The sequence below is a fragment of the Xenopus laevis genome, chromosome 1L, assembly GCF_017654675.1.
Source record: "Xenopus laevis strain J_2021 chromosome 1L, Xenopus_laevis_v10.1, whole genome shotgun sequence".
Classification (NCBI taxonomy): Eukaryota; Metazoa; Chordata; class Amphibia; order Anura; family Pipidae; genus Xenopus; species Xenopus laevis.
The window spans coordinates 96837457-96863643 of NC_054371.1; the positions used below are offsets into that span (position 1 = coordinate 96837457).

Below are 26187 nucleotides of genomic sequence, written 5' to 3' on the forward strand. Positions count from 1 at the left end.
CTTCGGATCAGGAAGTGAAAGCAGCAACAGGACACGCAGTTTGCACGTGTCTGCTGCTGCATTTGGGGCCCCTGGGCGATCGCGCCTCAGGGGCCACTGGTTCCCGGCCCCTGCTCGTTGCCTGGGGGCTGGGGAACGAAGAGGAACGGAGCAAGTGGCTTGAAAAGCCGCTCCTCCGTTCCCTAACCCTGAAATGCTGCAGAACGTAGAATCTACGTTCTGTGGCATTTCAAGTGCCATTCCCACAGAACGTAGATTCTACGTGGGGTGGCACTTAAAGGGTTAATTAGATCACTGTTTGTATTTTACTTAATGGATTACACGTCAATGTTCATGTCACTGCGGGTTCCCACCAGACTATGGTATTTAGTGGGTGTTTGTAAATTTATTTTTTGCTTTGAGAAAGGCTGCGGATGCAGCCGAAACACCAGCTTGTGCCAAATGAACGGAGCAAGTGGCTTGAAAAGCCGCTCCTCCGTTCCCTAACCCTGAAATGCTGCAGAACGTAGAATCTACGTTCTGTGGCATTTCAAGTGCCATTCCCACAGAACGTAGATTCTACGTGGGGTGGCACTTAAAGGGTTAATTAGATCACTGTTTGTATTTTACTTAATGGATTACACGTCAATGTTCATGTCACTGCAGGTTCCCACCAGACTATGGTATTTAGTGGGTGTTTGTAAATGTATTTTTTGCTTTGAGAAAGGCTGTGGATGCAGCTGAAACACCAGCTTGTGCCAAATGAATAAATTATTTTTTCTACACAAGTAAGACCTGTGAGTGCGATTTTAAATTGGTCAATTAATTGTCTGTTGGTTAAGTCTAAAGCTATACTTTATAAACAGTCATAATACCACTTCAAATAATAGCACATACACATGAACCTTGTTCACACAATGTTTTAATTTTTATTATTGTTTTATTTTAATATAGGAATTGAGTATTTGTTGAATGTTGCCAACGGGAGCGTAACTATAGAGGAGCCCAGGACATATAGGGGCCCCATGAGGCCCTAGTTTATAAAACATTTCAATAAATACTGGTAAAACAGGTCAAGCTTTAGACATTTTGGGAGCCTAAAAAATAATTTACTGTGGGGCCCAATAATATCTAGTTACATCACTGGTTGCCAGGGAATGTTGCATTCATTTGGAGAGTATAAGGATGTGCAGGAAGCCCTAGGAAGGTAAGTTGAGACACATAGATGCTTTGGCCCTACATTCAAAGCATGTAGTTGTTCATTAAAGGTTAAACCAGTAAAATCTCATAATTTCATCATACTCACTTGAGCCTCCTTTGATTTGCCTTTGGGCTCTGCTGCTTTCCCCGAATGGGTGCCTTGTCTGGCAAACTGTTCAAAAGCTTCTTGGCAGGACATCTGTGCCTTGTCAAACACAACCTTCTTGTCTTGAGGCACAACATAAAGTGTTGGGATGATGGGATGAGGTTTAAATTCAATCTCGTCAGAAAAGTCTGGTGGCCCACTGATAAAAGAAGTAACTCTGTCAAGTTCTGGGGGATTTAGTAGCAGACCTGCTGTTAATGGCAGGATTCCTGAGCTCTTCTCCACTCTGTCTTTTTTTCTACGTTTCTCATTCTTTGGTTTTGTTTCACAAAGATTATGCTTCATATCAACTAAGTGGCCTATTAAAGGATAAAAACACAGAAAGGTACTGTTAGTATCACAGAGAAAAAAATAAATCATTTTTAGAATTATTTGCTTAAAAGGAACTCTGTGGCAGATTGCCCTTAATTACAAGAAGTGCCGTCGGAGGTAGGGGACACAAGGGTCCGAACTAGGGGTAGGCGGCAGAAGAGGTAAGTGCCTGGCGCCCCTCCACGATGCCCTAGGCACACAACCCCTAGGCCTACCTCTAGTTCCGGACCTGTATAGGGGTAATTTACAACCACAAGCACAGTATGTAGAATGCAAGTGCCACTGTGTTTTTTTACCTAAAATGCAGCTTTTTTTTTCCAATAAGTAATTGAAAACGACAAAAATTCACCTGACCCAAATACAATTGATGTGTTAAAAATAGAAAAACTGCAGTTGAACTTCAATACGGATTGAATGCAGTTGCACTGAATGTCTGGATGTCATTTCTGCTGCTTGGAATCAAACTGGTCTGTGCATGATTCTTTAGGTGCAAAAGCTCATAAGCAACCACTGCAGCTGTAGTAATATGTATGGGGCCTATATATGAATATCTTTCCTACATATGGTGGCTAACATTGAAACACAAAACTTTAGTATTGACAACCAATAAAAGATGTATATATTATTTTTACACATTTCTCCTAAATACTAGTCAGGTAGTAGAAATATATCTGTAGTTCCTGAGTTTTTATGACCCAAACTCAGAACACATCCCTATTTTGGTTAGTGAGACTGTAACTGTATAATTTACAGTTACTTACAGTAGACGTTCTTAACCAGAGACACAGGGTATAAAGACGAATATGGAAGGTCAGGGAAAAGTCCTCTGAAGGCTGTTACCTATACAACAGGGCTGTCCAACTGGCAGCCCGCGGACGCCACAAAGCCCACAGCCCCCACCCCCCCCGTGTGCCCCCCCACATGAAAGTCTGCCTGTTGTGACTGCTTACTATGTTTAAGATTTAAAAGGTATCAGTACAGAGATTAACTGCCATTGTCTAAACCTCATTCAGATTGTTATCCCCTGTATTGTTCACACATGTAATCCCCCCCTGCACACACACCTCTATTGTTCAAGCCCTGTACTGTTTACACCTGAGACCCAGACTGAAACTGTCCATTGTTCACCTGTTCAGACTCATACAAACTGCTGGAGGGGTACCAGCACTATGTCACTGTATGCAGCACCGTATGAACTGCCCATCTTAAAGTCCTTATAGGTTTCTCTGTCTCCTGCTCTGTTCTGCCTTCCCTATGCTCCCTGTGTGTGCCATTCTCTGCTTGCCCAGTGCTGCTTGTGTGTGCCATTCTCTGCTTTGCCCAGTGCTGCTTGGGTGTGCCATTCTCTGCTTGCCCAGTGCTGCTTGTGTGTGCCATTCTCTGCTTGCCCAGTGCTGCTTGAGTGTGCCATTCTCTGCTTGCCCCGTGCTGCTTGGGTGTGCCATTCTCTGCTTTCCCAGTGCTGCTTATGTGTGTCATTCTCTGCTTGCCCAGTGCTGCTTGTGTGTGCCATTCTATGCTTGCCCTATGCTGCTTGTGTGTCATTCTCTGCTTGCCCAGTGCAGCTTGGGTGTGCCATTCTCTGCTTACCCAGTGCTGCTTGGGTGTGCCATTCTCTGCTTGCCCAGTGCTGCTTGGTATATTGATATTATGTCTGTACAAAAAATCATCCAAGCCATTCTTAAAGGAACAGTAAACAATAAAAGTGGTTTAAAGTAATGAAAACATAATGCAGTGTTGCCCTGCACTGGTAAAACTACTGTGTTTGCTTAAGAAAGACTACTATTGTTTATATAAATATGCTGCTGTGTAGCAATGGGGGCAGCCATTCAAAGGAGAAAAGGCTCAAGTTACACATCAGATAGCAAATAAGCTCTGTCTGTCTAATGGTGTTAAATTTTATCCATTAGTTATCCTGTGCCATATAGCCGTTTTTCAATTTCCACCATTGCTCCCCAGCAGCTTTTTTATATGAAGAATAGTAGTGTTTCTGAAGCAAACAGATCAGTTTTACCAATGCAGGGCAACAGTACATGATATTTTCATTACTTTAAAACACTTTCATTTTTTTGGTGTTACAGTTCCTTTAAACTATATTAATCAACTCTCCCCAAGCGAAATGTTGGTATAGGAATGATTAAAAGTGACTGCAATCTCAGCTACTGCCTCGAGTATAAGCCGAGGTAGACTTTTTCAGCACACTTTGGATGCTGAAAAACTCGGCTTATACTCGAGTATATACGGTACTTGAAAACCTCTAAAGAATTTAATTTAACTGTGACCAAAAATACATATAGAATTAAACAATACATCAACTGTTGCAGCAAGGGTATTGTTTACCTCATTACCTGTACGAATTGTGGTAAGCAATACGTGGGCTGTACAATTAGATCATTAAAAGAACGTATCAGAGAACATATTAATCAAGTGAGTAATACTAAATTAAGCCACAAAACCAATGTCACTAGACATTTTCATGAATGCAATGGTAGCAATTTACAGTATTTTTCTATACAGGGAATAGAACAAATTAAGACAGGTATTAGAGGGGGAGATCTTCTAATGAAATTAAAGAAAAGGGAGGTTTACTGGATTTTTCATCTACAAACCAGGTTGCCACTCGGACTTAATTATATGTTTATGTATATAAGTATATATTAGATCATTTGAAGTTTAACAAAGCCATTAGCCCTGTGGATGATATATGGCAGTTGTAACATATGTGTAAGATTGTAATTGGTTTTATTGAGGGAAGGGACTATGAGAGCTAATATTTAAGGAACAAAAGAGGAGAGACTAGTCAGATTTTGCCTATGGTAAGCATGAAACGCGTTAGGCGCTATAAGGGGATTTTTTCTAATGTTTTTTAATACTTTGATGTAATAAACTCTATTTTTTAACTTGTAAGCATGCCTTGAAGAATTATTTATAGTATATATTACTGTTCCTTTAAAGGCATTAACAGAATCAGCCATCACAACATCAACCGGCAGTGCATTCCACAACCTCACTGTCCTGACTGTGAAGAACCACCTACATTGCTTCAAATGAAATTTCTTTTCTTCTAGTCTAAAGGGGTGGCCTCTGGTACGGTGATTCATTTTATCGGTAAAAAGATCCCCTGCTATTTGTCTATAATGTCCTCTAATGTACTTGTAAAGTGTAATCATGTCCCCTCGCAAGTGCCTTTTTTCCAGAGAAAACAACCCCAACCTTGACAGTCTACCCTCATAATTTAAGTTTTCCATCCCTCTAACCAATTTAGTTGCACGTCTCTGCACTCTCTCCAGCTCTTTTATATCCCTCTTAAAAGGACTGGAGTTCAAAACTGCACTGCATACTCCAGATGAGGCCTCACCAGGGACCTATAAAGAGGCATAATTATGTTATCATTTGAGTTAATGCCCTTTTTATGCAAGACAAACTTTATTTGCCACTAGTCACAGAATGACACTGCCCAGAATTAGACAACTTGTTATCTACAAAAACCCCTAGATCCTTCTCATTTAAGGAAACTCCCAACACACTGCCATTTAGTGTATAACTTGCATTTATATTATTTTTGCCAAAGTGCATAACCTTGCATTTATCAACATTGAACCTCATTTTCCAGTTTGCTGTCCAGTTTCCCAACTTAAACAAATCACTCTGCAAAGTGGCAGCATCCTGCATGGAACCTATAGTTCTGCACAATTTAGTATCATCTGCAAAAATAGAAACAGTACTTTCAATGCCCACCACCAGGCAGGGTCGGACTGGGGGGCCCGGGGCCCACCGGGACTGCTGTCCAGGGCCCCCCAGCCCCCGCCTCCCCTTGCTGCAGGGCCCCTGCCTCCCCTTGCTGCGGCGCCAGCGCCACGCTCCCCTTTGGCGTTGTCCCATGCCGGCGCGCATGCGCAGACGGCACCCGTGCCGACGAGAATGCGCAGACAGCGCATCGCGCCAGGTACGTTTTTTTTTTTTTAACTATTACGATTGGGGGTCTGGCCCGGCGGGGCCCCTTGAAGGTCGGGGCCCACCGGGTATTTTCCCGGTGTCCCGCCGGGCCAGTCCGACACTGCCACCAGGTCATTAATAAACAAATTGAAAAGCAAGGGACCTAGTACAGAGCCCTGCGGTACTCCACTAACAACACTGGTCCAATTAGAAAATGTTCCATTTACCACCACTCTTTTTAGTCTATCTTTTAGCCAGTTCTCTATCCAGGTACAAATACTATGTTCCAGGCCAACATTCCTTAATTTAACCAGTAACCTTCTGTGTGGCACTGCATCAAATGCTTTAGCAAACTCTAAGTAAATCACATCCACTGCCATCCCAGAATCGAGGTCCCTGCTTTGCTATAAAGTCCATAATCTTATCCTTTATTAACCCTTCGAAAAGCTTTCCTACTACTGATGTCAGACTAACTGGCCTATAGTTTTGAGGCTGAGAACAGGATCCTTTTTAGAATAGAGGCACCACATTAGCAATTCACCAGTCTCTCGGCACTATGCCAGACCTCAATGAATCCTGAAAAATTAAGTAAAGAGGTTTGGCAATCACAGAGCTAAGCTTGCTAAGTACCCTGGGATAAATACCATCTGGACCCGGACCTTTGTTAATCTTAACATGTTCTAGTCTCTTTTGAATTTCCTCATGTTATCCACAGGGGAGAGGGAGGAATATGGATTTAAGGGTATGTTTTAAACTCCTGGGTTGCTTTGGCTGTATGTTTTGGGTCATTGTCCATCTGTATTATTAAACACCTCCCAATCAATTGGACTGCATTTAGCTGTATTTGAGCAGACAGTATGTCCCTGAACACCTCCAAATTCATTCGGCTGCTTCTGTCCTGTGTCATATATTTAAACACTAGTGTCCCAGTGCCACTGGCAGCCATGCACGCCCAAGCCATCACACTGCCTCTGCCAAGGCTGTTCCACGCCCTCTCCATTCTGGTAAAGAATTGATCTTGGTTTCATCTGTTCAAAGAATGTTTTTCTAGAACTGTGCAGGCTTTTTTAGATGTTTTTTTTTTTTTTTACCAAAGTCCAATCTAGCCTTTCTATTCTTGATGCTTATGAGTGGCTTGCACCTTGCAGTATTTACTTTCATGCAGTCTTCTCTTTTTGGTTGACTTGGATATCGATACACCTACCTCCTGGAGAGTGTTGTGGCTGTTGTGAAGGGGTTTCTCTTCACAATGGAAATTATTCTGCGATCATCCACCACTGTTGTCTTCCATAGACGCCGAGGTCTTTTTGCGTTGCTGAGTTCACCAGTGCTTTCTTTCTCAGGATGTATCAAACTGTAGATTTTGCCACTCCTAAAATTGTAGCAATTTATCGGATGGTTTTTTTCTGTTTTTGCAGCTTAAGGATGGCTTGTTTTACCTGCATGGAGAGCTCCTTTGAAAATTCTTGTCAGCACAATATTCCCCAAGTATGTAGGTGCTCGTTCTGTTGTGGCCACCATTCACTGCAGAACAACCAATAATATAATGAACAGCAACTTTTTTGTAAAGATAAAAAATGCCTTTTGCCAAAAGGAAGGGAGCACAAACTCCAGGTTGATATTAAAGTCTGAAGTGACTTGGGAAAATGAGAAGGGACTGTTAGAAGGACCACTTTGTCTTGATGAAATATAGTCCAAGGTTGTTGGTAAGATAATGCTGGCAAATCAGATACTCGTCTAGCAGAACAGATGACAAGAAGGAAAACTACCTTTCAGGACAGGAACTTAGGTCTATTGTGGAAAGTGGTTCGAAGGGTGGCCTTTGGAGAGCCCGAAGCACTAAATTAAGGTCCCAGGGTGGGACAGGGTCTCTCCTCAGAGGGTGAATTCTCTTTAGTGCCTGAAAAAATAGCCTAAGCTCTGGTACTGAGGCCCATTGTTTATGACATAGAGCTGATAGGGCAGACACCTGAACTTTGAGAGCAGAAGCGCGGGGGCCTTTCTCTACTCCATCTTGTAGAAAGTCTAAGATATGAGTGGAAAGACATGATTGCCAGGGAATGTTGTGTTCTCATCTCCAGTTAATAAAAAAGTTCCATATTCTGTGGTAAGCTGCGGCTGTGGACAGTTTTCTTGCTGATAGCAAAGTGCGAATTACTGGGTCTGAGAAACCTTCCCTTTTCCACGGGTCAGTTTCAACAGCCATCAAATTCAGCTTGTGTATATACTCTGCTTGTGCTGGTCCTTGTGACAGAAGGTCTGGGAGTAACGGAAGTGACCAGGGCTGCGCTGTTGACATTTGTATGAGCTCTGCCAACCACGCTCTGCATGGCCACCATGGAGCAATGAGAATTGTGGGAATTCCTTCTAATCTTACCTTGTTTTCGAGGCGTGGAATAAGTGGTATGGGAGGAAATGCATACGCTAGGCGACATTGCCACGGGATTGTGTACTTTTGTCATGAAGTTCGGAAGTTGAGCATTGACCTGTGATGCCATGACATCCACGCAGGGAAAACCCCATTTCTTCACTAATAGTTGAAAGATTGAAGGTTTTAGATGCCATTCCCATGGGTCTAGCGTGTTGCTAGACAATCTGCTTCTCAATTGAGGACTCCTAGAATGAAGATTGCTGATATTAGGACCTGATGGAAATCAGTCCATGACATGTTGGACACTACTTGAAGCGCTGAGACGTTTCTTGTTCCTCCCAGGCGATTCAGGTATGCAACTGTGGTGCTGTTGTCGGATTGAATTCTGACGTGCTTGCCTTTTAGGTCTGCTTGCCAATGCAGGAGTGCATAGTAAACTGCTTTTAATTCGTGGGCATTTATGTGAAGCCTGAGCTCTTGAGTAGACCACACGCCCTGGCACACCAGGGGTGGCCATGTTGCCATCCAACCCTTTCGGCTGGCGTCTGTTGTGATTAACTCCTGTACAGGACGGTCCCAGATTCTGCCTTTGGTAAGGTTGGGAAGATGAGCCCACCAAGTGAAACTTTGTCTTGCAATTGGTGAGATACTGATTGACTGGGAGAGATTTTGATGATCCTTGTTCCACAGTCTCAGAAACTCCCATTGGAGAGGGCGTAAGTGGATTCTTGCGAAAGGCACTGCCTCTATATTGGCTGCCATTAGTCCGGAGGATGTCTAATGCTGATGACTGAAGTTGAACGATGATGTCTTGAGCTGCTTTTTCTAGTGTTGGCGCTTTTGGAAGTGGCAGTGTCACTTTTATGCTCTGTGAGTCTATGTGCATCCCTAGAAACTCTATTACCTGTGTTGATTGGAGCATGTTTTTTTGTGATTTATTAACCAACCATGGCTCTGAAGTGTAAATAGGCATTGTCTTGTGTGGGACAAGGCTTCTGATTCTGAGTCTGCTATGACTATTAGATCATCAATATAGGCTGTGACTCTGATACCCTTGAGTTGAAGGACTGCCAATAGGGTCCCCAGTACTTTGGTGAATACTCTGGGTGCAGATGTTAAGCCGAAGGGGAGAGCCTGGAATTGAAAGTGGTGGTGGCCTATGGCAAACTGAAGAAACCTTTGGTGATAATGGTTGATCGGTATATGCAGATACCCGTCTTTGATATCTATCTTGGTCATGAATACCTCTGGTTTTAGGCTTTTTATGATTGAGGGAAGGGATTCCATTTTGAATCTTTCGTATCTGACAAACCTGTTCAGTGGTTGTAAATTGAGAACTGGACGGAAGCCACCGTCTTTTTTTGACACTAAAAAAAAGGTTTGAGTAGAATCCGTGAAATTTAAATTGTAGGGGAACTGGAGTTATTACTTGGTTGTTTAGTAGTTCTTGTGCAATGATGAAGAGGACTCTTTGCTTGGCAGGATCGGATGGTATGGAGGACTTTACGAATCTGTGTTCTGGAGGTTTTCTGGTGAAGGGAATGGAATAACCGTGCTATAGATTATGTAGAACCCAAGAGTCCGTTATGGAATCTCGCCATTTTTGTGTAAAGTCGCCTAACCTTCCTCCTACTGGAGCCAGAGCCAGAATGTGGCTGCGAGGGTCAGGAATCCTGCCCTTTTGCGGGTGTTGGTTTGCGGGTAAATTTTTGTTGGTTCTGCCACAGAGATTTGAACCTTCTGGTTGGCTGATGTTGGGGCTGAGATCTAGGATTCCTCTGTTGTCTGTTATTAGAGGACCAAGGCCTATGGTGATAATTGCGCCTATGAGATTCTCATCTGGGTCACTTACCCTGAGGTAGAAAGGTGCCTTTGCCCCCTGTTACGTCTGAGATTATTTGTTTAAGCTCAGGTCTGAACAGCTGTGACCCATTGAACTTAATGGACGTGAGTTTGTGTTTTGAAGCTGTGTCTCCCGACCATTGTTGTAACCAAAGCTCTGCGAGCTGAAATGGATGCTGCTGAAGCTTTACCAGCTAGCTTAGCCGTTTCCATAGCTGCATCTCCACCACGATGGTGACCGTGTTAAAATGCTATTAAAAAAGGAAGCTAAATGGATACGCCGTCTAGAAACGCTGGAGCCCCATGGCGTTAATCGCGAATATGACTTGCATCCCATATACCGATTTAATAGTTGTTTTTAATTTTATTATGATCAGATAATCTTTTACAAATATTGGTCATTTTTATTGTTTTGCAGATACTGTACCATGAGATTCAAATCTTTATCTGGATGAATATAACTACCAGGAAATAAGTGGATACTTTATTTACAATGTATCTGACAATGTTGCCTTTATGCTTCTTTCTTTGTATCAATTAATTCTTGTTACTTGCCTATAGATGGCGACCTAATGAGTGAGTATAAAACTTTGTAACCAGCAGTAGGTTCATTAACTTGAAAAAAGGCCACACAGGCCTGAAACGTTCTTTGTTTGAGATCCAAGCCAGAAATCCAATAAAGGCTTTTTAAGATTATACACAATTTGGATGGTGCTATGATTTCGTTTTGCATTGTTTATCCGGTTTGAGTGGACAACATTGCACGTGCACCTGTCTGACAAGTTTGTGGTTTGGGTGAGTGCTGACCAATTGTTCCAATTTGATACAGTGCCACACAAAAGGTAACTGGTTAAATTAAGTAATGTTGGCTTGGAACATAGTATGTGTACCTGGATAGAGGACTGGCTAAAAGATAGACTACAAAGAGTGGTGGTAAATGGAACATTTTCTAATTGGACCAGTGTTGTTAGTGGAGTACCGCAGGGCTCTGTACTAAGTCCCTTGCTTTTCAACTTGTTTATTAATGACCTGGAGGTGGGCATTGAAAGTCCTGTTTCTATTTTTGCAGATGATACTAAATTGTGCAGAACTATAGGTTCCATGCAGGATGCTGCCACTTTGCAGAGTGATTTGTCTAAATTGGAATATTGGGCAGCAAACTGGAAAATGAGGTTCAATGTTGATAAATGCAGGGTTATGCACTTTGGCAAAAATAATATAAATGCAAGTTATACACTAAATGGCAGTGTGTTGGGAGTTTCCTTAAATGAGAAGGATCTAGGGGTCTTTGCAGATAACAAGTTGTCTAATTCTGGGCAGTGTCATTTTGTGGCTACTAAAGCAAATAAAGTTCTGTCTTGCATAAAAAAGGGCATTAACGCAAGGGATAAAAACATAATTATGCCTCTTTATAGGTCCCTGGTGAGGCCTCATCTGGAGTATGCAGTGCAGTTTTGGACTCCAGTCTTTGAGAGGGATATAAATGAGCTGGAGAGAGTGCAGAGACGTGCAACTAAATTGGTTATGAGGGTAGACTGTCCAGGTTGGGGTTGTTTTCTCTGGAAAAAAGGCGCTTGCAAGGGGACATGATTACACTTTACAAGTACATTAGAGGACATTATAGACAAATAGCAGGGGACCTTTTCACCGATAAAGTGGATCACCGTACCAGAGGCCACCCCTTTAGACGCAACGTAGGGGGTTCTTCACAGTCAGGACAGTGAGGTTGTGGAATGCACTGCCGGGTGATGTTTTGATGGCTGATTCAGTTTATGCCTTTAAGAATGGCTTGGATGATTTTTTGGACAGACATAATATCAAAGGCTATTGTGATACTAAGCTCTATAGTTGGTATGGGTATATAGAATTTAATTAAAAGTAGGGAGGGGTGTGTATGGATGCTGGGTTTTCATTTGGAGGGGTTGAACTTGATGGACTTTATCTTTTTTCAACCCAATTTAACTATGTAACTAACTATGTAACTATACTATATACAAAAGAGGACTTATCCCCCTATCCCGTTGCACTGTAGAAAATTAGACACAATGTATTACAGTAAAAAGCAATATTTATTAATAACCATGCTAGTGAAACAAATTAAAACATATTTAAAAAAACCAACAGCGCTGCTGGAAACAAAAAACGGGGAATACCCTGATGTTAATTAGTGATCACTATTTTTTATACTGGTTGAAAAGCCTTGCATAGGTAAAAAAAAAAAAAAAAAAAAAAAATTTGATTGAATACTTACAAATCACAATGGGGCTTAAATGGGCATTTAAACTTTCAGGCATTCATCAATAAATGATGAAATACATAGCTGAACTAATATTGGTATGAACTTACCTATCTTTAACATCTTCAGGCCCATGTAATCTCAATTGCTGTTCCTCCACTTACCATTTGGAATCACTAGTTTTTCCGCAAATGTGGACGGCCCCTTGGAGCTCTTTTTACATCTCCATCTCAATATGCCCCCTTTCCAAATATTACGTTTATGATAGTACAATTGTCTTCCCTGTTAAGGTGGCATTTATATTGTATACTATATTTCATATGCCTTTTTTGGGACTATTACCCTGCTGTGACAGATCCTTACTATTGTAAATAATAGACATAAAAATATTTATTTCGGTTACTTGAAAAAGGTAGCGTGCTCTATTTGAGCGATATTGCCTTCCATAACACTCATTAATCTTTAATCTTAACTTTGTTTACTTTTTTGTTATTATTTTTGTTGTTTATAATAATTTTTGTTTCAATTACTAATGTTATTATATGTCAATCTTTAGGATATAATACCATGCAGTGAATGTATAGCAATCACGTACTGTCCCTCTAGCATTTATGGATCACAGAGATATAACTAATGTTATTTCAGCGCACTTCCAACAGTGCGAATGGCAATTGAAGTGAAATGATGTTTCCGGGCATTTCTGGATACAAATTCAACTCTGAACAAAATGCAACAGCTGAGTAGCATGTGGATCTGATTCTTACAATGAACATTGTCTAACAAGTGCAGTCTACAACATAATTGCAATGACACAGCGAGAGGACTGATCACGTGATGAGATGTTTAAAGCCCCACTTGATTTCCGACGCTTGATCTCTTGACAAAGCCACTTTCGTGGCGAAACAGCTGTCGAGTAGTTCGGCGCTGCTGGGCTCAAAGCGGTGTTTTACCCTTGCGGATTGGATGCAGTTTTTATCCCGGGGATGATCTGACGGATATTTGTGAGCGTTCCACACCACGGACGATATCCACACAAGGGCAAGTATAGGAAACCTTTTGCTGGCATACTGAACTGGGGTTCTGCATATATAGCCTTTAGGCTACTACATTGGATCCAGCGTTTGCTACAGCTAACTCCTTACTTACCCTGCATCTAACCTCGGCTCAAGGGGCTTCCGCTGAGGGACTTGCAAGGGGAGCCAGCCCCTACCCTGCTTGGGATATAGTTCTTATACAGAGAAGAAGGGACATTTTGGCATATATGCCCTTAATGTGGTTTCTGCCGGGAGTTCACATCTAATACGTTTTACCAAACTATCTATACTGCTCCAATCACATTTTTTTTTTTTACCTATGCAAGGCTTTTCAACCAGTATAAAAAATAGTGATCACTAATTAACATCAGGGTATTCCCCGTTTTTTGTTTCCAGCAGCGCTGTTGGTTTTTTTAAATATGTTTTAATTTGTTTCACTAGCATGGTTATTAATAAATATTGCTTTTTACTGTAATACATTGTGTCTAATTTTCTACAGTGCAACGGGATAGGGGGATAAGTCCTCTTTTGTATATAGTATAATTGCCTTAAATGTGGCGGACATCCCTCCCCCCTTGCACTGATATATAATTGAATGCTGGCGCAACTGTGGATGTCTGCTTCTTTTTAACTCGGCGTTATAATTTAACTATGTAACTATGTGATATATCAGTGGAGGGCTGTGCCGGCGTAGAGTCTACCGGTGGCTGTCTCCTGAGGTGCTTGCACAATTGCTGCAGTAGTAATTTGTCTACCAAATTCAGTACCCTCTTCATTTAGTATAGGAGAAGGTGAGTGATCCCTCCGTCTGGCCTCTTACTGCCTTCTTAACTTTAGCCTTGACTTTGCGTGGCTTGTCTGGGAGATCAATCTCCTCTGTTAAGGACATTAAGTCCTCATTTCTATTGGCCATGATAGAAAATATTGTACCTTAATATGGCAGCACTCTTACTGGTACCGTGGCTGTTAGTTGAAGAGATATCGCTGTAGTGGTGTTTAACAGCCTTAAGCACAACACCACTGGAACCTGTAGTTGTTTCGACTGTGAGTCGCATGTCTTAATGCGCACCAACCAAGTGAAACCAAGCGGTCTCAACCAGGTAAAACCAGGAGAACTCCAGCCTTAGTGTAGGGCAGTATAATAATAAGGGCTCAACCTGTGTGTGAAGCCGGGAGCTCTCAGATTCGCTTACCTCTGCTGTGAAGCATTGGAGCACACTAAAGGGCTCTACCGAGTATATCCTGATACGTGAAAACAGGGAGCACGCTGTTTGGGCTCTACCATAACCTCGATGTGTGTCAGGAATTAATGGGAGAGCACAATGAGGGCTCTACCTTGTAATAAGGGTCTCTTTCAGGAGAGAAAAAAAAAAAGAGTAATTATAAAAAAATAAAGAGAGAGAGAGAGAGAGAGAGAGAGAGAGAGAGAGAGAGAGAGAGAGAGAGAGAGAGAGAGAGAGAGAGAGGAGAGTTGCTGCCTCCAATCAGGACAAACTGAAAAAACTGGAGGAAGAGGTGGAGCCAGGAGGAATGAGGGGATTGGAGAAAACTTTGTTTGTTATGTATAAATCAAGGACCATGTTTACATATCCTGAATACATTATAACCATGGGGAATAAATGATGTGTTCAGTTTTAAGTGCTTCTTATAACTTGTTATACATTTCTCTCCACTTTAGATTGAAAACTTTACTTGTATGAAAACTACTTACATGAAATTGGATCGAATATAACTTAAGGATAGGACTATGATATTTATTCTGTAAACTTTTTATACTATTTATATATTAAAAATTATAACTATTTTTGAGACAATGTTAAACTTATACACTTTACATGTGTTACTAATTGTCATATTATTGAAACTTTTAAACTATTTTTATATTATTTATTGTAACTTTTAACTCACAATGTAACTAGCACCTAATGAAGGATATGTTTATCTGAAACATGTGATGGAATAAACAAACAAAATTTGATGTGGTTCTTATAACTTGTTATACATTTCTCTCCACTTTAGATTGAAAACTTTACTTGTATGAAAACTACTTACATGAAATTGGATCGAATATAACTTAAGGATAGGACTATGATATTTATTCTGTAAACTTTTTATACTATTTATATATTAAAAATTATAACTATTTTTGAGACAATGTTAAACTTATACACTTTACATGTGTTACTAATTGTCATATTATTGAAACTTTTAAACTATTTTTATATTATTTATTGTAACTTTTAACTCACAATGTAACTAGCACCTAATGAAGGATATGTTTATCTGAAACATGTGATGGAATAAACAAACAAAATTTGATGTGGTTCTCCAGAGTCAATTTTATTTTATATCGATCTTGGAAGTATTGTGGCCTGGACGGTGCCAATTACTATGTTGAGAAGAACCCTGATACGTATTGGAGTGAGGAACCACCCATAAATTGCATAATTACCTGTTCAAAGCAAATCTTCCACATACAAGCACCCCCCTCAAATCAACCTTTATCTGCTAATTGCATGACATAACAAAGGAATTGCCCAGACCTGCCCATGAAATAGCCTTTGAGTAAATTGCCTAATCTTTTTGTTCAACCCACTGAATTAAAGCTGAAAGTCTGCAGTTCAACTGCATCTGAGATGTTTTATTTATAATTCATTGTGGTAATGTACAAAACCAAAATTAGGTGGAAAAAAATCCTTCCTGACTCCAAAATGGACTAGTCCCTGGATCAACTTATACTCCCGAAAACTTCACCAAGTTTCATACATAGTAACATAGTAACATAGTAAGTAAGGTTGAAAAAAGACACATGTCCATCGGGTTCAACCTTTTTTTTTTTTTTTTTTTTTTTTTATTAACTACCTATCTGCCAGTTGATCCATAGGAAGGCAAAAAAACCCATCTGAAGCCTCTCCAATTTGCCTTAGAGGGGGAAAAATTCCTTCCTGACTCCAAAATGGCAATCGGACTAGTCCCTGGATCAACTTGGACTATGAGCTATTTCCCATAACCCTGTATTCCCTTACTTGCTAAAAAGCCATCCAACCCCTTCTTAAAGCTATCTAATGTATCAGCCTGTACAACTGATTCAGGGAGAGAATTCCACATCTTCACAGCTCTCACTGTAAAAAAACCCTTCCGAATATTTAGGCGGAACCTCTTTTCTTCTAATCGTAATGGGTGACCTCGTGTCAGCTGGAAAGACCTACTGGTAAATAAAGCATTAGAGAGATTATTGTATGATCCCCTTTTATATTTATACATAGTCATCATATCACCCCTTAAGCGCCTCTTCTCCAGCGTGAACATCCCCAATTTACTACGAGCTATCTTTCATATACATGTATTCCCTCCCTTTCTAAAAACCCATCCAACCCCTTCTTAAAGCTATCTCAGCCAGCATGACCAATTCAGGGAGAGAATTCCACATCTTCATAGCTCTCACTGTAAAAAACCCTTTCCGAATATTTTAGGGATGCACCAAATCCAGGATTCGGTTCTGATTTGGCCAGGATTCTGCCTTTTTCAGCAGGATTCGGATTCATACGAATCCTTCTGCCCAGCCGAAGTAAATCCGAATCCTAATTTGCATATGCAAATTAGGGGCGGGAGGGAAATCTCGTGACTTTTTGTCACAGAACAAGGAAGTTAAAAATGTTTTTCCTTTCCCACCGCCAAATTTACATATGCAAATTCGGATTTGGTTAGGTATTCAGCTGAATCTTTCGCAAAGGATTTGGGGGTTCAGCCGAATCCAAAATAGTGGATTTGGTGCATCCCTAGAACATTTAGACGGAACATAGTTTCTTCTAATTGGAATGGGTAACCTTGTGTCAGCTGGGAGGACCTACTGGTAAACAAAGCATTGGACGTCGCCAAACAAGCAGATCTCTCCCCTATATGCCCACCTTGAGGTGGTGCAACATAAGGCTGATCTGATCTCTGGGCCCTAGGCCACAACAAGAGGAATATGGGTGGTCGGGTCAAGGCCCGCACCAACGAACCAATTTGGTCCTCAGTGGAGTAACTACTCGCTGGCGGGCCCTGGTACAGGAACTGGGGCCCCCCTGCCCAGCCGCTCATGATAACCGAGTGTGATCGCACCCCCTGAACCCCTGGTAGTTACGCCACTGACAATGTCTGTTTATTTAACATCTATTACACATCTTAAACCATAAATCGTCACATGCATGGCAGCTATGAAATTTCATAATTTCAGATTTTAAGCAGATTTAATGTTCTGCCCCCCAAATCAGTTACAGGCTGCAACAGTGATGAAACACCCTTGAGAAGTTATAAATATATAGGATAGTATTGGAAAAGGTTTTTTTCTGGAAATATTGGATCATTATACCTTAAGCCTGCTATAAATCAAGAATACATAAAATAAACCAAAAAGGGTTGTTTTGCCACCAGTGTGGATTGAAACAGCTTAAATTATCAAGTACAAGCTACTGTTTTATTATTAGAGAAAAATAAATGAATTTAAAAAAATAGGATCAATGACTCATAAGTGAGTCTATGGGAGATTGCCTTCCCAAATAATGAATTTCCGGATAAAGGATACTATACCATATTATGCCTTTGTGCCACGAAAACATATGCATTCATACCAGAAATAAAATCATACTCAGAACAGAACAGGAACAAAACTTGACACTCGCAACTAGACGTTCCCATAACCTCTTCTTTAACAATACCACACTCCCGGTTGGCTGTTAACACAGCTCCTGTGTTACTGGCAGACAAGGAATTTAGATGCCAGAAAGGTCATCTCGCGAGACTAAGACGTACGATTCCATGTACATAAGCACAGTGACAACAGAAGTAGCCTCCGTGGAGGAATGACGACTCAGAGCGAGAATGTGGCATATTTATTGTCTGTATGAGATGCTAGTGTAATGTAGTGATCTATGATGGGTGCAGTCAGCTATGGTACGGCTGCTTATGGTTTAGTCAGATTTCTTTTTACTGCTGAGTGCAAGGAGCTGCCGAATAACCAACAGTAGGGTCTCTGCTATCCCCCTGCCTAGCCGCCCACGATAACCATTATCGCGGCTCCGGCGGCCCCAAGAGGGTGCGGGCCCGGGTGCGATTGGACCATCTGCACCCCTGGTAGTTACGCCACTGATGGTCCTCGATCTGATGGTATTTTTAAACCCTGATTGCAAAGTAGAGCTCGTAAGTAAGAAGAATCTTGACCAACCGCAAGTTTGTATACACTATATACTCTCACTTACAATGAATGAGGCGCTAAGGAACGTGCCTCTAGACCAGGGCTGTCCAACTACTGGCCCGTGGCCTCTCCTTGTGTGGCCCTCCACATGAAAGTCTGCCTGCTGTGTCTGTAAACTTTAATGGGTATCACTACAGAGATTAACTGGCCCTCTATATTGTTTAAACCTCAAATCACACTGTAATCCCCTGTATTGTTCACACCTGTGACAACTCTATTGTGTGTATCATGCTCTGCTTGCCCTATGCTGCATGTGTGTGCCATACTCTGCCTGCCCCATGCCCCGTGTGCGCCATGCTCTGCCTGCCCTATTGTCCGTGGGTGTGCCATACTCTGTCTTTGTGTGCCATACTCTGCCAGTCTGCCCCACGCTCCCTGGGTGTGCCAAACTCTGCCTTCCCTATGCTCCCTGTGTGTGTCCTGCCTGTGAAACATAAGCCTGGTATTTGTTCTGGGGGTTTGTAGGCATTTGAAAATTATTGTTAGGGGCCCTTAAGGTGTTTAATCATGTGCTGGGGGGTACTGTGTTATTAACAGGGGAGAAGGAGGTATATGGATTTAAGGCTATGTCTTAATATGACAACTTTTTTCACATATGAGTGATATCCCTGGAGTGAGCACCAACCATTTGGTTTTTTGGTGTGCTATTAAGGTGGACATGGTTTTGTGGTGACATGGGTGTGGTTTAAAGTGGGTGTGGTCTAAAACAGGGAGTGGCTTCCATTATCGGCCCTCCACCATGTAGACCAGAAAAATTCCGGCCCCCTGTAGCACAGAAGTTGGACAGCAATGCTCTAGACCAGTGCTGTCCAACTTCTATAGTACCGAGGGACAGAATTTTTCCAATATACATGGTGGAGGGCTGATAACGAAAGCCAGTGTCCCTGTTTTTAGACCACACCCACTTTAAACCACACCCATGTTACTGCAAGACCATGTCCACATTAATAGCACGCCAAAAAACCAAATGGTTGGTGCTCACTGCAGGGATCAGGGCCGGAACTAGGGGTAGGCAGAGTAGGCGGCTGTCTAGGGCGCCATCATTGGGGGGTGCACTTTTTTCAAGCGTTTATTTAATAATTTGTTTCAGTAATCATGGTCACCCAGTTGGGTGGAATCCATCTCCTTCCCCTTCTCCCTCTTGCCGGCAAGTAATAGCTCCTTCTGTGCGGTACAACACGATGTGCATACACGCGTCAATGACGTCACTGATGTGTTGGATGACAGAGAGAGGCAGAGAGCTGGTGGCCTGCTTGGTGTGGCTTGCTCTTGCTGCACTCAGCCTTGCACAGTTGCACTGAACTGAAGACATTCTTTCTATTTAAGTGTGAAGCTTCCTGCTGGCACAGCCAGGTACAGATTTGGGGCCCATATGTTTGCTGCTGGGCTGGGCGCTGGTACAGGTACATAAATACTTGGGGGCAATATAATGTGATCAGATTTATTTTTGCCTGCTGCTGACACAGGTAAAGATTGGGGGCAATATGATGGCTGCTGGAGGGCTGTATGATGGATGGCTGCTGAGCTTGCCATACCAAAGTATGACACACACAGGGAGCATAGGGAAGGCAGACCAGAGCAGAGACAGGAATCAGGACCACTCTAATATGTACTACATACAGTGACACAGTGCTGGTGCCCCATTAGCATTTGTATAAAGTGTGAAAAATGTGGGCAGTTTCAGTCTGGGTCTCAGGTGTGAACAGTACAGGGCTTTAGGGGAGTGAACAATAGAGGTGTCACAAGTGTGAACAATGCAGGGGGATCACAGATGTGAACAATAAAGGGGATTAGTCTGAATTTGCGGTTAAGACAATGCAGGGGCCAGTTAATCTCTGTAGTGATACCTTTTAAAGTTTACATATGGTAAACAGACACAGCAGGCAGACTTTGATGTGGAGGGCCACATGAGGGGGGGTCACGGGCCGCCCGCCAGTTGGACAGTCCTGCTCTAGACCATCAAGGCATGTGCCCTCCCCCTCCAGCAAACCAGTTCTGATGGAAAGTATCAATTAATGCTTTCACACTGACTAAAAAAACGTAACTTTTAATTTAAAATTGTAAAATTAATAATGCGCCAGTCACCAATACAAAAAGTACCAACAGACTCACTGCATGTCACCCTTCCATGCTGTGCAGGACATTAGCATTAAAAAACAACCTTTAAAATCCCCATATGTTGGATAGTGAGCTTTTTCAGTTTATGCTTGCATTAATTAGCCATTTCAAAAGATCTATGAGTCAGACCATATATAAGTATGTGCGAAGTGTGCCTCCTCCCTTTTTCCCAAGTTCCCGTAATATTAAATTCTACCTGTCTATGTTGGGATCGAGTAGGAGCTAGTCACCTCACCGTCCACCTATGCTTCCCTACACGTTTCGTCGTATCTACGGCTTCCTCAGGGGAATAGTTACCTGGTGCGTGTCTTGGGAAGGTTTAGATCTATTTTGTGGTGTTGTATATCATGCGCGTCACTTCTGTTTGTGGTACTACAGAAACAGTCTGTTTCTGACTGACGTATCCTTTTGCCCTTACTAGTGCTCAGTTCTTAATGCACATTCGCTACTTCAACCTGCCCTCCTTCCACGTAGTACATGTATCATTGCTATTACCTAGCAAAAGCTTGTCACTTGGATAACCTTGTGCTACTTTTGACACATTGTTACTTAGCTTGATCATGTCAGTAAAACGGAACAAAACAAAGTGTGAAAGGGATGTCATTTCTGCACAACCCCATAGTAATTCAATTCTACCTTTATATCAAATACTTAATTCTGTGTTCAAAAGGCAGATACTGCCCTAATAATTACATAAAGAGAAAGCTTGCAAAATGTGTGATTAAAGAAAAGGGGTAAATGTAAAGCCCTCATGTAATCTATTAGGTGCTTTGCTGTCCATAGTTTATATTCACTCCACTTCTGTTTGTAGCAATTTTTTGTCAAGATCGCCTATTCTTGCAGTGTGTTTGACTTGTTCAATCGCCATAAATTTCATCATTTCATCAATGTTGCCATTCTGCATTTCGTTGATATGATTAGCTACTGAAGTGTTTCTTTTGTGTTTTACATCCCCCACAATATCCTATGATGAAATTCCGAATAGTTTCACCAAGATAATTTATCCCGCAGTCACATTTCATCATATATACAACTCTCGTTGGTGTTGGTGAGCCAAGTACCCGTTGTCGGATTGATGTAATGACTTTGCATGAGTCGGTCCCGTAAATCCTTCTTTGTTTAAAAGTTATTAGTGGTCTTTCACCTAACACTTTTTTAGTTCATTGTCCTGCTGCAAAATATACCAAAGTTTATTTAAAATATGATCAATCTCTTTGTTTTCTGAACTGTAGTCACCTATTAGTCTAATGGCTTTAGGCTTGGTCCTATTTTCATATGGTGATTTTTTCTTTGAGAATTCCTATCAGTTTCTAACGCTCTTTTGCAATGCCTTCTTCAGAGAGTTATAACTGTTGCCTCTTTCTATGAATCGCCAATACAATTTGTTGGCCTCTACGTTAAATTCATCCACTGTGCTGCATAATCACTCTCAGGACTAACTAGGATACCTTTAATGGTGTTGTGTAGGTGTTGACTTTGTGCATGTAAAAGACTATTAGTGGCTTTTTCTTTTCTATATACAGAGGTGGATATATTGTTATCTTGTCCCAGGAAGATTTGGATATCCAAAAAGTTGACAAAAAGGTGTCCCTATTAATTTGAGATGTTACTAGTGATGGGCGAATTTATTTGCCAGGCGCGAATTCGCAGCAAATTTGCGCGATTCGACGGCATCGAATAAATTCGTGAAACGCCCGCGATAATTCGCCCGAAAAAATTCGCCGCTGCCAAAAAAAAATTTCGCCGGCGTAAAATTCAAAATTCAGTTCTGCCAATTCAAAAAATCTTTCGCTAGTACCTGACCATATTAACATTATATCGTCTATGTAGCGTAACCATAATGGAATATGTTGAGTATATCCCATAAGGTTATCTCCAAACAAATCACCAAATTTTCCTCTGTATGAACAAGATGGATCCTCTTTAAAGAGTCGGATTAGTACAAGGCACTACTCCAAGCAACACGGAATATAAGCAGTATCACCGCAAAATAACTTTTTATAGGTGATTGACCCTCTAACCACTTTTGCTTCTCTTATTTCTCTCATACTCCTTCCTTTCCCCTCCTCTGCCATTCTTAACCCCTACTCTACCTACCCCACACTCAACTCACACTTTCCTTTCTCTTATGGAAAAGAATGCCTAACTGAATAAGTGGAACAATTTTACAATATTGCTACACTTTAAGGTGGGTGTGCTATTTAAAAGGCGCATGTTGAAAATCTGTGGTAAATACAGCATGCTGTATTAGACTGCCATTTTCTTGGCCCTTGATCTTAGGGGTTGTTCACCTTTAGATTAACATTTAGTATAATGTAGAGAGTGATATTAGACAATTTGCAAATGGTTTTATTTTTTTTATTATTTGTTTTTTTTAATTATTTAGCTTTTTTGCAATTTCATCAATCTGTTTGCCAGGGTACAAATTACCCCAGCAACAATGCACTGATTCGAATAAGAGCCTGGAATATGAATAGGAGAGGGCCTGAATAGAAAGGTGAACAATAAAATGTAGCAATAACCATTATTTGTTTTGTGATGGGGTCAGTGCCCCCCCATTTGAAAGCTGGAAAGAGTTAGAAGAAGGCAAATGATGAAAAAAACTATGAAAAAGAAAAATGAAGACCATTTGAAATGATGCTTCAAATTAGCCATACTTAAAGTATGTGTTCTGCTGCCTATAGCACTAATGATCAAATGCACTTAAAGCCAGTGATATTCATTCTTACAGTATGTCAGTCATCCCTTGGACATGCACACTCCTTGACATCAGCAGCATGAAGGTGCCATCCTTCATGCTACCTGTCACTGAGTGTGAAAATTGCAAACACTATAATGTGCATATTACAATACAAACCCTTCACAGTAGGGTGTTGATAGTTGGGGGGTCCATGCCGAGAACAGCCCAGAGCACAAAGTTCACTTATTTCTGTTTACCAAGTTTCTACAAAATGGCTATTCTGTCACCAACTATACAGATTGAGGCTATTGGCAAATACTAACCGAAGATCAGATAAAATCATCTACAAAACCATGCCCATAAAAATGAGAACATTTTCTTAATGTTCTTGTCACTTACATAATAACTACCTTATGAGTCATTTTACTTCATATCACCGTAAAACAAAAAAGTAAACAGCCAACATAGGGCCCATACATACTGTATATCCTGTTCCCCAACTGCTGCAGCCTAGCTCTTTAAAACAGCCCTGCTCCACTATTTTGACCATTCATAAGAAAGCTTTAGCCTAATTGGAGTCAGAATTTTTTTTTACATTTTTACAGTTTATTAGCCTGGAACAAACTTCCGTTTCACAAAACTAAAATGTATTAAACCATTAATGTTATTACACTGCAAAGCAAAAAAATTCAGTCATCCTGTCTTAAGTGTTATGCACACTGAGGCCGCTTCAGTGTAGCAACATCTTTGTGCATACACATTGACGCACCCATGCACTTGTGCACACATGCGCAGTGCATGTAAATAGACGCAGAGGCCCTCAGTTCAATGCAAGGCGATTGTCCTCTTCTGTGAATCTCAGGTTTGACACCTGACTTAACTCTTCTTCTGATTAATTTCCTGGTTTGACCTTCACTACAGTCTGCTGCCTGCCCCTGATTTCTGCTTGTGATGGTTTTAAAGATTTGGATCTGGTTGCCTGGCCTGTGGTGGTGTATATTACTGGTACCTATGCTATTCTTTATCTGTGTTATTCCTGCTCTCATCCCAGGCTCTTGGTTCCTAGTGGGAGGCATATGCAAAAGTCTGTTCCTCTTCCAGAATGATTTACAGGGGACAGACACCAGTTTAGAGCCTTCTCTAATAACTGCCAATTATTGTTCTCCTTCAACCACATTTCTATCCTTCTTAACAGACTAAAGTGGGAGCAATTATTTCTTTACTTTCTGGGAGCCTCAAATATGGGCTCATCACTTTCTAAAACAACAGAGCCCACTTCTTAATAAGGCTAATACTTTTCTTCTGGCTCAGCTTTATGATGATCAAATCCACTCTCTGCTCCTTGCCACGTGCCAAGGTAGAGGAATAGGTCTCCAGCTATAGAGGAAAGAAGCAGCAGTTCCACAGTGGGTTGTGTTTTCCTGAAAGATGAACTTGCTGGTGTTGGTGTCCCTCATGAACTGGAGGAGCTCATTGATCTTGTCATTCAGATAGATTGTTGTTTGAGCAATAGACATTCCAAGAGATCAAGACCTGCTCATGCTTCTTGGATGCTGCCTAGCGCACTTATCTGTATTGACATTGCTATGTTCCTCCTTCAGCTCCTGGCCCTGTGACTGCTTCAGCTTCTTTTTCTTCACAGCCTTGTAACCTGCAAATTGGTGTTGTATGGGCAGCTTTGATGTCTTAAGAGAGGGCCCACAGATGACAGCTGAATCTATGCCTATATTGAGGACTTTCGGGACATCTCCAATGGAATTTCCCAACTCATTCAGTGGGTAAGACATGAGTATCTATCTTGCCTATCTATACCTGCTCATCAATAAAAGAATCATCTTTATTAAAGGAAAACTATACCCCCCAAACAATGTAGGTCTCTATTAAAAGATACTGAGTAAAACAGCTCATGTGTAAAACCCTGCTTCATGTAAATGAACCATTATCATAATAATATACTTTTTAGTAGTATGTGCCATTGGGTGATCATAAATAGAAAATTGCCATTTTAAAAAATAAGGGCCGCCCCCAGAGATCGTAAGATTCACTGTGCACACATACAAACCACATGTAAGGTCACATGAGCCAATTAACAGACAGAGTTCTGCCTTTTGCTTCCTCACTTCTTCCTGTTACAGTTAGTGTTTTAGTATTTCTGGTCAGGTGATCTCTGAGGCAGCACAGATAGAGTCACAAAATGGTGATTCAAGGCAAGAGATGTAAAAGGGCAATATTTATGTAAATATATATTCCAGTTTGGTAAGATTCTTTAATATGTCATTCAATTTGATATAAACTATCTGTTGCTTAAGTGTTCATTTTGGGGGTATAGTTTTCCTTTAACACTTCATGTCTCTCTACCATGATCCCAAGGCCATCACAAGAGTTCAGTGGTTGTTGATTTTGATGCTTACAAGTGCCTCATTTTATTAAAAAGAATGCTATACCTACTCAAGTTTAGCAGCAACCCCTTCTGGTGAGTACAGCTGATGGCTCTCCTATTGCTTTGAGTCCTGTAAACATGGAGACCTTGCCACTACAAGTGATGCTGAACTCTAGACATTCAGGGACATTAGTTTTTGACGATGGTGTTTATTCTTCCCTTTACCGATTATTTTGATCTTCCCCTGGCTTAAAGGAGAACTAACCTACCACAGTCAAAATCCACACTGGCCCCCCTCTGCTGGCCCCCCCTGCACAGTGTTATTCCAGAATTGTGTCCCCTTTTGAAATACAAAAGAACAGCGCAGCGGAACACAGGAGCGCCATGTTCGCCATGATCCTCTTCTTGCTGTTCGGTAATTTATGGAGATTTCCGGCTGCAACTACACATGTGTCATACATGGACATGTCGGTGCTCGCTTAACGAAGAAGTGAGGCTGACAAACATGGCGCCCCTGTGCTCAGCTGTTCTGCATGTTCAGTCTGTATTTCAAAAGGGGACACAATTCTGGAATAACACTGTGCAGGGGGAGTCGGGGAGGGGGGTCTGTGGGGACATTTCACTGTGGGGGGTTTAGTTCATCTTTAAGACTCATAACCCTTCAATAAATTGGAGTATTGGTGTCAATAAATTTCCC

At 41.4% G+C, this 26187-nt stretch overlaps 1 protein-coding gene across 7 annotated transcripts in view; it reads right to left on the reverse strand.

Annotated features, from left to right (window-relative positions):
* LOC108711800 (lysine-specific demethylase 4B) overlaps window positions 1-26187 on the reverse strand; it is a 451885-nt gene that overhangs the window by 137513 nt on the left and 288185 nt on the right. For all 7 annotated transcript variants that reach the window (XM_041591519.1, XM_041591530.1, XM_041591528.1 and 4 more), the window contains one exon: window positions 1286-1644. In XM_041591519.1, the coding sequence (XP_041447453.1) occupies window positions 1286-1644 (359 nt within the window). The remainder of the gene's footprint in view (window positions 1-1285; window positions 1645-26187) is intronic.